The 11,331-nt window shown below is 37.4% G+C and overlaps 1 protein-coding gene and 1 long non-coding RNA gene across 7 annotated transcripts; one reads left to right on the top strand and one right to left on the bottom strand.

Moving 5' to 3' along the window:
- Window positions 1-233: 233 nt before the first annotated feature.
- LOC147872899 (uncharacterized) lies at window positions 234-2,660 on the bottom strand. Its single transcript, XR_015536717.1, has 2 exons — window positions 2,067-2,660; window positions 234-959 (listed from the first exon to the last, which is right to left on the bottom strand). It is a non-coding gene; the product is annotated as an uncharacterized LOC147872899 (long non-coding RNA).
- Window positions 2,661-2,670: 10 nt separating this feature from the next.
- On the top strand, window positions 2,671-10,962 carry LOC110831920 (uncharacterized). Of its 6 annotated transcripts, none has more exons than XM_087354534.1 (4): window positions 2,671-2,761; window positions 3,769-3,996; window positions 6,181-6,372; window positions 6,771-10,962. In XM_087354534.1, the coding sequence occupies exons 2-4, from the start codon at window positions 3,912-3,914 to the stop codon at window positions 9,230-9,232; spliced, it is 2,739 nt and encodes a 912-aa protein (XP_087210660.1). In that variant the 5' UTR covers window positions 2,671-2,761; window positions 3,769-3,911; the 3' UTR covers window positions 9,233-10,962. The 6 variants fall into 6 exon arrangements, with proteins under 6 accessions (XP_087210660.1, XP_087210659.1, XP_087210658.1 ...); XM_087354533.1 differs by lacking the exon at window positions 2,671-2,761 and adding an exon at window positions 2,803-3,027; XM_087354532.1 differs by lacking the exon at window positions 2,671-2,761 and adding an exon at window positions 3,249-3,416.
- The last annotated feature ends 369 nt before the right edge of the window (window positions 10,963-11,331 follow it).

Genomic DNA, 11,331 nt, shown 5'->3' with positions numbered 1-11,331 from the left:
TGTAGTAGGAGCTCATATTTATAGATCTGTGCCCCAACTCTCCACAAGCTGCCACTAGATTTTTTCCGAAATTTGTTCCATTCCGCCTCAGCTGCTGCTTGATGGGGAAATGCGTTGACATGATTCAGACACTCCTAGAACATTTCAGCACTAAGGACGACATACAAGGCTGAATGCAATGCTGTAGCAGCGGAGAGGGTCTTCCGGTACAGGTGATTAATTATATTATGAAGTGGTAATAAAACAATGATTTTTATTTAATATCTGGATAAAAAAGCAACCCATTACCATCTACAACCTTCAATCTCTTCTTTTCCCATGAGGATTGTTAAATGAAATAATACAGTAACACTGGGGAGAGATAACTGGATCAAACAATTTTAACAAATACGAGTCCTGGATGCCCTGAAAAATATGTTAAATAAGTTCACTATAAAACTTATATTTTAAATGTTAGTGACATGTGTAAATAGATGAGATGTCTAATTCTTGTCCTTTGGTCTTTGTGATTGGAGCTCAGTGTAAAGCTGGCTTCGAGGGATGAGTGACATCAAATGTTGAATTCGCAAATCACTGTAGTTAACATCTTCAGGGTGGTATGTACTGGACAGGAATTTCTGGGAGATTTATATAAGACGGCAAGTAAGCAGGCTGTTATCCCACAGTATCCACTCACTGTTCTACTCATCCAATCTGTCTTTTTCAAACCTATTCCACGTTGAAGGATGCTGTCTTCTGGGTTGTTGTGCCATGTAGTCTGGTAGCAGTTTACAGATGTTTCTGAGGTCCTTACTGCGTCCATCATCCATATAACTCTAGTGTTTTCCACTCGCACGGTTTATTCATGGTATGGTTAAGGTATTTAAGTCGACCGAAATGACCCCACAGAATATCATCACCAAATTTGTTGAACACGAGAACCTGTAGCAAGGCTCGAAGAAAAGTGATTCACTTGGCACCTGTCAAAAAGAAAGGTTAAATATAAAATTACGATCACACCCACCACATGTCTCTCACTAAGAAAAAAACAAGACAGCTAGCCATTTTCTCCTCATGAACCTCTGGGTCTTAGCAATGTATAATACAGTCCATTGTGCATACAACAAAGTCAAGTAACCTTTAGCCCCAGAAATTCAACAGATTGTAACATAATCAGTGGTTACACAGTGGGTAACTTGTTTAAAAACATACGATGGATTTATTTCACATTGTTAAAATTATTTACTGGATTAATATCTGTTGCTTCACAGATTATAAACCTTCCAGCTCCTGCTTATCCCCCCCTGCACCAATGCACAATTAACCAGAAGCTTCTATGTGTGTATTTACTGTGTATCTTAAAGAAGATTGTTGCATATGCATGAGCTGGCTGATTGGGAATCCAAACAGCACTCCTGTGGGTAATGGAGGATCCATATCAGTCCAAAATGGACTGTGAACATTGTTTTTCCAGCAGATGATAACAGCAACCAAGACTGCACAAGCAGCTGAACTCCTCCTTACTGGCAAATATCCGACAACAGTCAGCAGCAAGGTCTCCGCATGTATGGAAGTCCAGCAAGGGCCATCTGGGTGAAAGTGTTCTTTAACTAAGCTGCAGAGGTTTGTCTGTTGTGGTAGAAATGCTGTCACCTGTTCGTATAAAGTCTTGCTTTGTGACTGGGGCTTAGAAGTGGTACAACTTTCAGCACTGTTACATCCACCGCCCTCCGACATCTTCGTACTATTCTGAGACTTCCCATGTTTCCCCCTCTGTGGTTGAGAATTACCTTGCTTAATTATGTTGGCCATACACAAAAACACTTAAAGTTTATCATCACATACACCAGTTTGCTTCTTCACAGAAAGTAATACATTACATTGCAATCCACAGATTCCTTCTGTTAAGAAGAAAATAAGTAAGACCCAATGAACAAATCTTATGACAAAGATATATATTTGATATTAAAGTATCTGCATCACCTGCAGCGAATTACGCTTGTGTCATTACTAGAACAAGGTACTGTCCAATAGAAGAAGTCCATACACATAATTCATGTAACATAACCAATAAACCTTTTACATACCTCTAGCTTCGGAGTCCTCTTGACTGCACCATGAGTGTTTACTTGTGAGGAGTCTACTCCAAGAATTCTGAACACACAATGCGATGCCAGAATGGAATTGAGATATCCCTTTCTGTAGCGACCAAATGACTCATAGCTTCAAACTTCATGCATTTTCTTCAGTCATGAACTGTTCCATGTGCAGACTCTCCTGACATGCACAGCCCCATTCAACTAGTTTTTTCTTTGTAGGTCTGACATTGAGGTAACTATAAGTTACACTGAAATTCCATGAAGACCCATTTTTTTCTTGCACGGTCAAAATAGTTTATGAAGTTTGGAATACTTTCTATTAATTCACTCTTTTGTTCACATAGAGAAATCCTTTTGGCATAATGCATAAATACCTCGTGAAGGACTTCAAGTTCTACGGATGAAACTTCTGTATTTATACCATCAGGTACATAGATTTCCCACATTTCATTCGTGATGAAATTTAGCATGTGACAATTTGCAAGTGGTAACAATGGTTTTAGTTATCAGGTCAGCCACCACAATATAATAAATTTGAACAGGGAGCAGTCGTTTATTTAGTCTTTCTCATTGTAGCTAATCAGTGTTATAGCAAATGTTAATGCAAAATTATTAAAAACACTGGAAAGAGTTAAATATTCTAACACGAAATGCTGCTGGACATAAAAGCTTTAAATGTATATGTATGGATATGAAGACTTTTTTAAAGTGTTATACCTATAGTTAATGAATGCTGTGCCGGATATATTATATTTGCCATGGCATCGGGTTTTTTTTCACCAGATACTAGCTACAAGTCTCGTCTATGCTTCGGAATAACTGTTACAGAAGAGGCGTACGATAGATAACTTACAGAAACTAAGTCTGGATAGAAATTTGTGCGACAGAAAACGACGGGACGGTAGTCTGTTACAACTCTGACATGTAACGACGCGAATTATAGTGCAAGGTTGTCTTTGGTATTATATGTAGCTTTCACCATAAGCTGTGTTACGTGTGATATTTCCATACTCTGTACGAAAATTGAACGCTAACGAACCACGGACAATGTATACAATATTTGTAAAGGAAAGATATTGTCGAGAACAGACTACAGCGAAGACAGCAGAGAATTCGCCATATATATGATATAATCAATTTTGTATGCTTCGCGTGTAGACGTATGTTAGTCTGTAATGTTTCTGAACGTCCTCATACTGTTGGTACTTACAGCGCAGGATTAGCGTCGGGCGCGCCAACCGACGCATGGCGGGATAAACATGAATTATTTGTTAAACACTTCGTGTTGCCGTCCTTTCATTCTGTGGTTCGTGCTATGGCGGGCTAATTTGGTTGAAAGTGAATTCATTATTTTCTTTTAATTATGCTTTAGATTTTCGAGTTTATAACAATCGATATATTTGATAGTTTTCAGTCGATTATTCAATTAATTTGTTTCCTACTAATCGGAAATTGATGTTTCATTCATTGCCGTTCAGTGCATTCGATTATTTTCATTGAAGTTGTGGCAACGAAAATACCGCTTGTGGGGAAACAATGAACTCGAAAGAAAGTATATTTCAAATTCACTGTGAAACTGGAAATATATACATGGTTAAAGAAATGGTCATGTTAGGTATTTCTACAGTTATACGTAACAAATGACGTATGTAACTAAGATTTCGCCGAATTGAAAATATTTTTCTTTAAGGGGTAGATGTCAACTGGAGTGATGAGGGAGGAGTTACTGCACTGCAAGTCGCTGCAGCAAATGGAAGAGATGACATAGTAGAATATCTTCTTTGTCATGATGCTGTTATTGATAAACCCAACAATTTTGGCTGGACATCTCTTATGCATGCTGCAAGGAATGGCTATCCAAATACTGTTAGTACATTGATACATTATGGAGCAAATGTACAGCTTACAAATGGAATGGGTAATTTCTTATTTGTAACCAATTATATTTCTATAATCCTTGTGAATTTTTGGTGAGTTCTTTCTTATGGTTTAATACATGCAAATAGAAACAATATTAATGTTTTTTTACATATACATGAAAAGCATTTAATAGTTTTTATGTAGGCTATTGCTATAGACATGGCATGATGAATGTTCACTCCATCCATGCTAAAGAAGGCACCTCTGACAATACAAAGAATGGAAGATGTTCATCAAGCAACCAACTGAACACTAATATAATATGTGAAATGTCTCAACAAATTGTGATTTCCTTAATAGACTGCCTCGATTTAATCAAACTGCGAGCATCTACATTGGATATTTAAGTCTGGTATGATAATATTAATCATTATCATTTATTGGAATTTTAACTGTTGAGGGCTGTCCTGTGATGGAACCTGCACTGGGTTTTTCTTTATTACTACTACAACCACTCCTAGCGTCTGCATTTGCCTTTCCCCCACTCCCTTTGATACATCATCACACACTTATATTCTCCACCTTGCATTTTGTCTATCCAGTTGCCATTTATTCAAGACCTTTATTTTTTAATCTCCAATCTTGCCTAATGCCCTTTATCCTTTTCTTTGTACTGCCATAGGAAGTCATCTCGACTGGTTATAATATTCATCCGCTGCTCTCAGCCCATATCTGAATTTCTCCTCCTGTTAAAATAAGCAACAAACAACTTCAACTTTTTGATATATATTCCAGTTCCAAGTCAGATCTCTGAAGGTGTAAAATTTCTTGACTCTGCATATTCTCCGTGTAATTAGAATTTTGAATTTTGCCATTTGACGGAATCTGACTTCCAAATAGGACGAGCTTTCTTCAGTATTCTGTCGATATATTTTATACCTTGCTTACCATCATCTTTCCACCAATTTTCCTCCATACTTTGATCAACGCTACACAGTTTCAGTTCCTGACAGTATCATTAATACACTACAAAATAAATCCTTTGTCCTCTTGCAACATGATCATCTGCATATTTCAAAGTCCTTACATGATCCTTTCTGCCATATTATTTTGTCAATAATGTATTATCAGTTAATTAGTATTAAAAATATATTTTAAAATTGGCCGTCAATCACAATATAAGATAATTAAAAGATTAAAATATCATTTTACGTTCCGTATCGAGTACTCGATTTTCATGTGGAACATTTACGACATGTTTCGGCTATATATAGCCATCATCAGGTGTTATGTTATAAACTTTTTAACTGAATTACTGATTTTTAATGATTTTTAGTTTTCATTTTTCTTATCATGTTCACGTCCTTCATATTGTATCTTCACTATTTAAATAAATCACAATATGACACACCTACAATATCGTATTATCAGTTACAAAGCTAACCCCTTTCATGCTGGATTTTATATTCCCAAGGCAATGTGCAATTTCTGTTGTTGAAAAGCCGTTAAGAGTTAGCTGGCCTTATCTGTTGAGAAGTCTGCGACACATTTATTTCATCATTCTTGCCAGATGTTAGCTAAATCCAATTCAGAAGGGCTAATGTTTGTAAGCAATGTCATGATGCATCACATGGGAGAGGTTATTATACTTTCTTGCCTCACTCCATAAAATTATTCCAATCTACTGCTGTCAATTATGATACAATTCTCTTGGCATTCACACAATTTTCTCACATTGTAATCTCAGTGTTCTGGTAGTCGCAGATTACAAATTATATTTGAATCGTACGTCTGCACAGTGGGATCAGTCATTCATTGCTATTGTGATAGGCTTGTGTCAGATGTGTTTAGACAATATAGGTAATTAATTAAATCTGTGGCGTAACAGCTCCAGAGAGCCAAATCCGACTAGCTGGCTGCTCGCCTCACGTTCACATGCCTAAGCAGAGGTGAACGATCATCCAACCAGATATAGGGTGACGTGTGGTCAGCCATTGCTAGCTTTCCTGACCGGATTACGCTACCCATTGTAGCTCCCCAATTTCCTCACGATGCTGGGTTGGCACCGGTCCCATACACTGGTCGAAAATCTCATGAGAAAATTTCTTCTCCCCCGAGACTCGAACCAGCGCGCATTCCGTATCGCCGGTCCGAAGCATGATGCCTCAGACCGTGCGGCTATGGCGCGGGACTCAATATAGATAATTACACTTGCTAATTAAATGCTTTGTGGATGGAATAGGAGCAGAAGTAATGGCTTTAGCCGTTGCCAGTGGCAACTGTCTTGCTGTAAGCCATATACTGTCTGCACTGCCATGGAAACTGGAAATAGAATCAGCAACTATTCTCACTCCTGCAATCGTGTTTGGACATAACCAGTTAACTAGAATTCTACTAGATCTTGTCAGGCCAAATGATGCTCTACCACATACAGGTATATGTCTTTTGATCATTATCATATCAAAATGTAAAATTTCATGAATGCCAGTTTCATTAAAACTAAAGAATTTAAACACGTAAATGAATTTTGAAGAAATTTTGTAAATTAAATTCCTGTAATGACAAATGTTTGTTCGACATGTTTTCTTTAAAAAAATTTTAGTGTTAAATATAATATGAAAATAATGTATTGTGGACCAATGATAAAAGATTCACTGGCTGGCTACAGGGTTAGCCCACAGCATGAGAAATACAGTTTTGCAAAACTGTTGTGCTAAATATTTAAGCCTTAGCAGTGGAAACTTCTAACTAGAAATTTAAAGTTGAATCTGATGTATTATTTATTGTTGATTGTATATTTTAAAAATGCATTTAAATTGTTTTATTCCACAGGGATGACACCATTAATGATGGCTGCACTGAAAGGAAACAGTGTGGCTGTCAGTCTTCTACTGGAACATGACGCCGATGTAAACAAACGTAATGTCCTTGGTCAGTCAGCACTAGACATTGCTGTTACAATGGGCCATGGACAAGTTATGCAATTACTACAAAGTGATAATTGCCATCACATTGAACTGAGGTCTGTCTTGCCTGATCTAGTCACTGGAATAGCCGTAAAGGAAACAGGAGGATCAGAAATCCACGTGCCAACAGAGAAGAATGCAGCATATGTCCAGATTCGTGCCACACTCTTAGAAGAACAAGATTCACGGCTATGCTCCAAGACTCCGCAACGCACAAAGATAATTTCGCAATATCATTCTGATTCACTGAGCCCATCATTTCACTTCACAGAACCATGGACATCTTCCACCGACACTAATATTGTGCCTACTAGTGCCACAACCTCATCCTTCTCACTTCAGAATCCTGATATATCAGCAACATACACTCCCAAAATGGAATATTGCACAGCATGTTTCAGTCATCATCTTTCAAATCCTTTACATTGCTTAAATAACAAGTCTTCATACATTTCCAAATTGGATATGCCACGTCCTGTTCCTAATATGTGTCGTTTAACTTCTGTTATTACCAAGTTACAGAACCAAACAGATAAGCCATCACAGCATGTCATCCAGCCATTCATCCCATGCACAAATAATATGGCTGTTCCCAGCATGGTACATACTTTTATATCACCAGGCAGTATATTATCTCCGCCAGATAATAAACAAATCGCTCAGAGCACAACACAGACTTGTAATTTAAGGATCAGAACAATTTCTCCACAAAGTAACACACATGTTATTCACAACCCCAGCTTAGAAGCAATGAATATATCATCCATGGAAAATAATTACAAACTTGCGGACATTCCTTGCAGCCTTCTACAGCCACGTGTTTCAACAGAAGATACCTATTTAAAGGAAGCTACATACAGAGAACTTTCTCCTCAAACTAAGACTCGGGTCTCTTATAGAACACAGGATAATTTTCCAGCCAGAGCAAAGAACACAGAATCTCACAATTTACCAATCACAGCAATTCCTCCCCACTCCAATATTAAAATTTATCATGGTACCACACATGCTTGTAATTTACCAAGCAGAGGGCTTTCACCCCTAAGAAACAAAGGATTGTCTCCCCTAAGAAATATGGAGACTTACAGTCTAGCAAACAGAGTATTTTCTCCTCAAATTAATACTGAAATCTATCATGGAACTTCACAGGCTTACAATACACCAAACAAAGGATTGTCTCCCCTAAGACACACAGAGGCTTACAGTCTAGCAGACAGACCACTTTCTCCTCAAATTTCTCATGGAATTTCACAGGCTTACAGTACACCAAACAAAGGATTGTCTCCCCTAAGAAACACGGAGGCTTACAGTCTAGCAGACAGAGCACTTTCTCCGCAATGTAATACTGAAATCTATCACGGAACTTCACAGGCTTACAATACACCAAACAAAGGATTGTCTCCCCTAAGAAACACGGAGGCTTACAGTCTAGGAGACAGAGCACTTTCTCTGCAATGTAATACTGAAATCTATCACGGAACTTCACAGGCTTACAATACACCAAACAAAGGATTGTCTCCTCTAAGAAACACGGAGGCTTACAGTCTAGGAGACAGAGCACTTTCTCTGCAATGTAATACTGAAATCTATCACGGAACTTCACAAGCTTACAATACACCAAACAAAGGATTGTCTCCCCTAAGAAACACGGAGGCTTACAGTCTAGCAGACAGAGCACTTTCTCCGCAATGTAATACTGAAATCTATCATGGAACTTCACAGGCTTACAATACACCAAACAAAGGATTGTCTCCCCTAAGAAACATGGAGGCTTACAGTCTAGCAGACAGAGCACTTTCTCCGCAATGTAATACTGAAATCTATCACGGAACTTCACAGGCTTACAATACACCAAACAAAGGATTGTCTCCTCTAAGACACACAGAGGCTTACAGTCTAGCAGACAGATCACTTTCTCCTCAAATTTCTCATGGAATTTCACAGGCTTACAGTACACCAAACAAAGGATTGTCTCCCCTAAGAAACACGGAGGCTTACAGTCTAGCAGACAGAGCACTTTCTCCGCAATGTAATACTGAAATCTATCACGGAACTTCACAGGCTTACAATACACCAAACAAAGGATTGTCTCCCCTAAGAAACACGGAGGCTTACAGTCTAGCAGACAGAGCACTTTCTCCGCAATGTAATACTGAAATCTATCACGGAACTTCACAGGCTTACAATACACCAAACAAAGGATTGTCTCCCCTAAGACACACAGAGGCTTACAGTCTAGCAGACAGAGCACTTTCTCCTCAAATTAATACTCAAAGCTGTCGTGGAACTGCACAGACTTATAATACACCAAAGAATTGTGTCCCCTAAGAAATGGAAGCTTACAGTCAATCAACAGATCATTTTGTCATCCAACTAATGCTCAAATTTATACTACCATACAGACTAATTTACCATGCAAAGGAGATTGTCCCCAAGGTAACACAAAAATGGATCAGAGTTCTATACAAGCTTGTCATTTACAAAGTGGAGCACCTTCTCCCTAACAAACAATTTATCAGAGTATTTTCTCCTCAAACCAGCCCTCAAATTTATCATGATACTACACAAGTTCATAATTTATGAAACGCAGCACTACGTCCTGTATGTAACACACGGGCCTGCAGAGCACTTCGTCCTCAAACTAATGCTAAAATTTATGGTGCAACAGGCTTATAATTTTTGAAGTAGAGCACTTTCTCCACTAATTTATACAGGTTTAATGTTTGTCAGATTTATTGTTTTATCCCCAGACTAACACTCAAACTGATCACAGAGTTCCACAAAGAATTACAAACAGAAAATACTTCTATGAAGACAGTTGAAAAATTACAGACATTCCTTGCAGCGTACTCAGCCATGCACTTGAAGAAAGGAGAACTCTTTCCAGAGATATCACATTTTTATAAATCCACTTTTTTTTAACATAGGTTTCTTTCCAAAATAGTGATCATGTAAACATTCCTGATCAGTCAGAACTCAAATGTTTTTCATTAATCTAGAAGAGGTCATTTATCATGACATTGGCCATACAATAATGAATACATCTCAAAAGTATGTGCAAAGTATCCAGCCCTAAATAAAAGATTGGGGTCCATTAAAACATAGACCGCAACAATACTGTGGATACACTTGTGAAGGACACGCACACCAGTTGGTTTCTATGTACTAATGCCTTGCATGTCTTATTGTATTTGGTTTTTAAGTTTCCTTGCAAGAAACTGTTTAATTTTCTCAGGAATATTTAGCATCATTTTTATTTGCATGAAATGTTGGTGGTCTCTTATAGTTTACTTAATGATGTTGTCAATATCTCAAATTTTATAGCAATGATTGGCAATCTGAAAGGAATGCATTATTGCATGTCATGCAGTGTTGTTTATAAAAATTTCTAATTGAAGTTCACTAAGTGTTCAGTAAATAATAAATAAATAACTTCATTCTCGGATGCTTACTGTGCCTCATGAACTTGTGATCAACACTGCAGGTTGCAGAGATTCGCCTCTCTCAATAAGTGTCATATTTCTGGCATCAAAATTGTGAAGGGCAAAATCAGGCACTTTATTTTAAGAACACTCTAATTTGGAAATATTGTCTGAAAACTTCAATGAAGTTTGTTTGTATAGGCAGACTTTGAAACTGTCCATATGCATATGATTATCTCATGAAAGTGTTTGTTTTATCTCAATTTTTTGTAACAATGAATACCATATTTAAAGTGTGTAATTTTAACATTCTGTAGCACTGCCATGTCGTTTAAAGGCTGTGAACAAATTTTAAGTCTGATGTAAATAAATATTTATCCTGTCTTTCTAAAGAGGAATCAGTATTGATTTCTAACTCATTCACGAGTCATATAAGCAAATTAGTATCTACAGAAATGTATAATCATATTAAGGCAAATAAGACTTTTGGAGTGTTATAAAATGACTTTAGTGATCCTCTTGTATATTGATCTGCATGTTGCATAATTTCAGCTGGACAATGCCAAATTCCTGTGACAGCCATATCCAACCTACATTATGGAAGCGATTTTTTAATTATAATCTCTATTTCTGGTATTCACACTAGTATTTTTGCATGCACGTTACATATTCAGTTGATCTTAAATTTTGTTGCACTGTGTCTCCTCTCATCAGACTCGGTCATTCCACATGGGATTTGACGTGCTAGAGAACTCCTTTCATCCAACTGAATTCATATTTTGTTATGTATAATATCATTTTTATCAAATACAGCAGTATCAGCCCTTTTCAGATCTTAAATTCTGAGGAACTGAATGGGTTTCGTTGAGCATTCTACTTGTATTCACTATCTCTCGTTAAAAAGTTTTTTGTCACGGCTATTCTGCAAACAAGGAGTTTCATACTTTGCATTCTTCACTAAATATTATTAGTATGATTAAATCAACGAGGATAAGATGGAGAGGG

Source organism: Zootermopsis nevadensis, unplaced genomic scaffold, assembly GCF_977971745.1.
Source record: "Zootermopsis nevadensis isolate Lab colony 2312 unplaced genomic scaffold, Znev_1.0 Znev_ptg000023l, whole genome shotgun sequence".
In the NCBI taxonomy this organism is placed as follows: Eukaryota; Metazoa; Arthropoda; class Insecta; order Blattodea; family Termopsidae; genus Zootermopsis; species Zootermopsis nevadensis.
This window is presented reverse-complemented; position numbering and strand designations above follow the sequence as displayed.

Coding starts and splice junctions, on each gene's coding strand:
- LOC110831920 (XM_087354532.1), top strand. CDS start 3,338: ATGAATTATTTGTTAAACACTTCGTGTTGCCGTCCTTTCATTCTGTGG. Junction 3,997..6,180: donor ACAGCTTACAAATGGAATGG/GTAATTTCTTAT, acceptor TGGATGGAATAG/GAGCAGAAGTAATGGCTTTA. Junction 6,373..6,770: donor TGATGCTCTACCACATACAG/GTATATGTCTTT, acceptor TTTATTCCACAG/GGATGACACCATTAATGATG.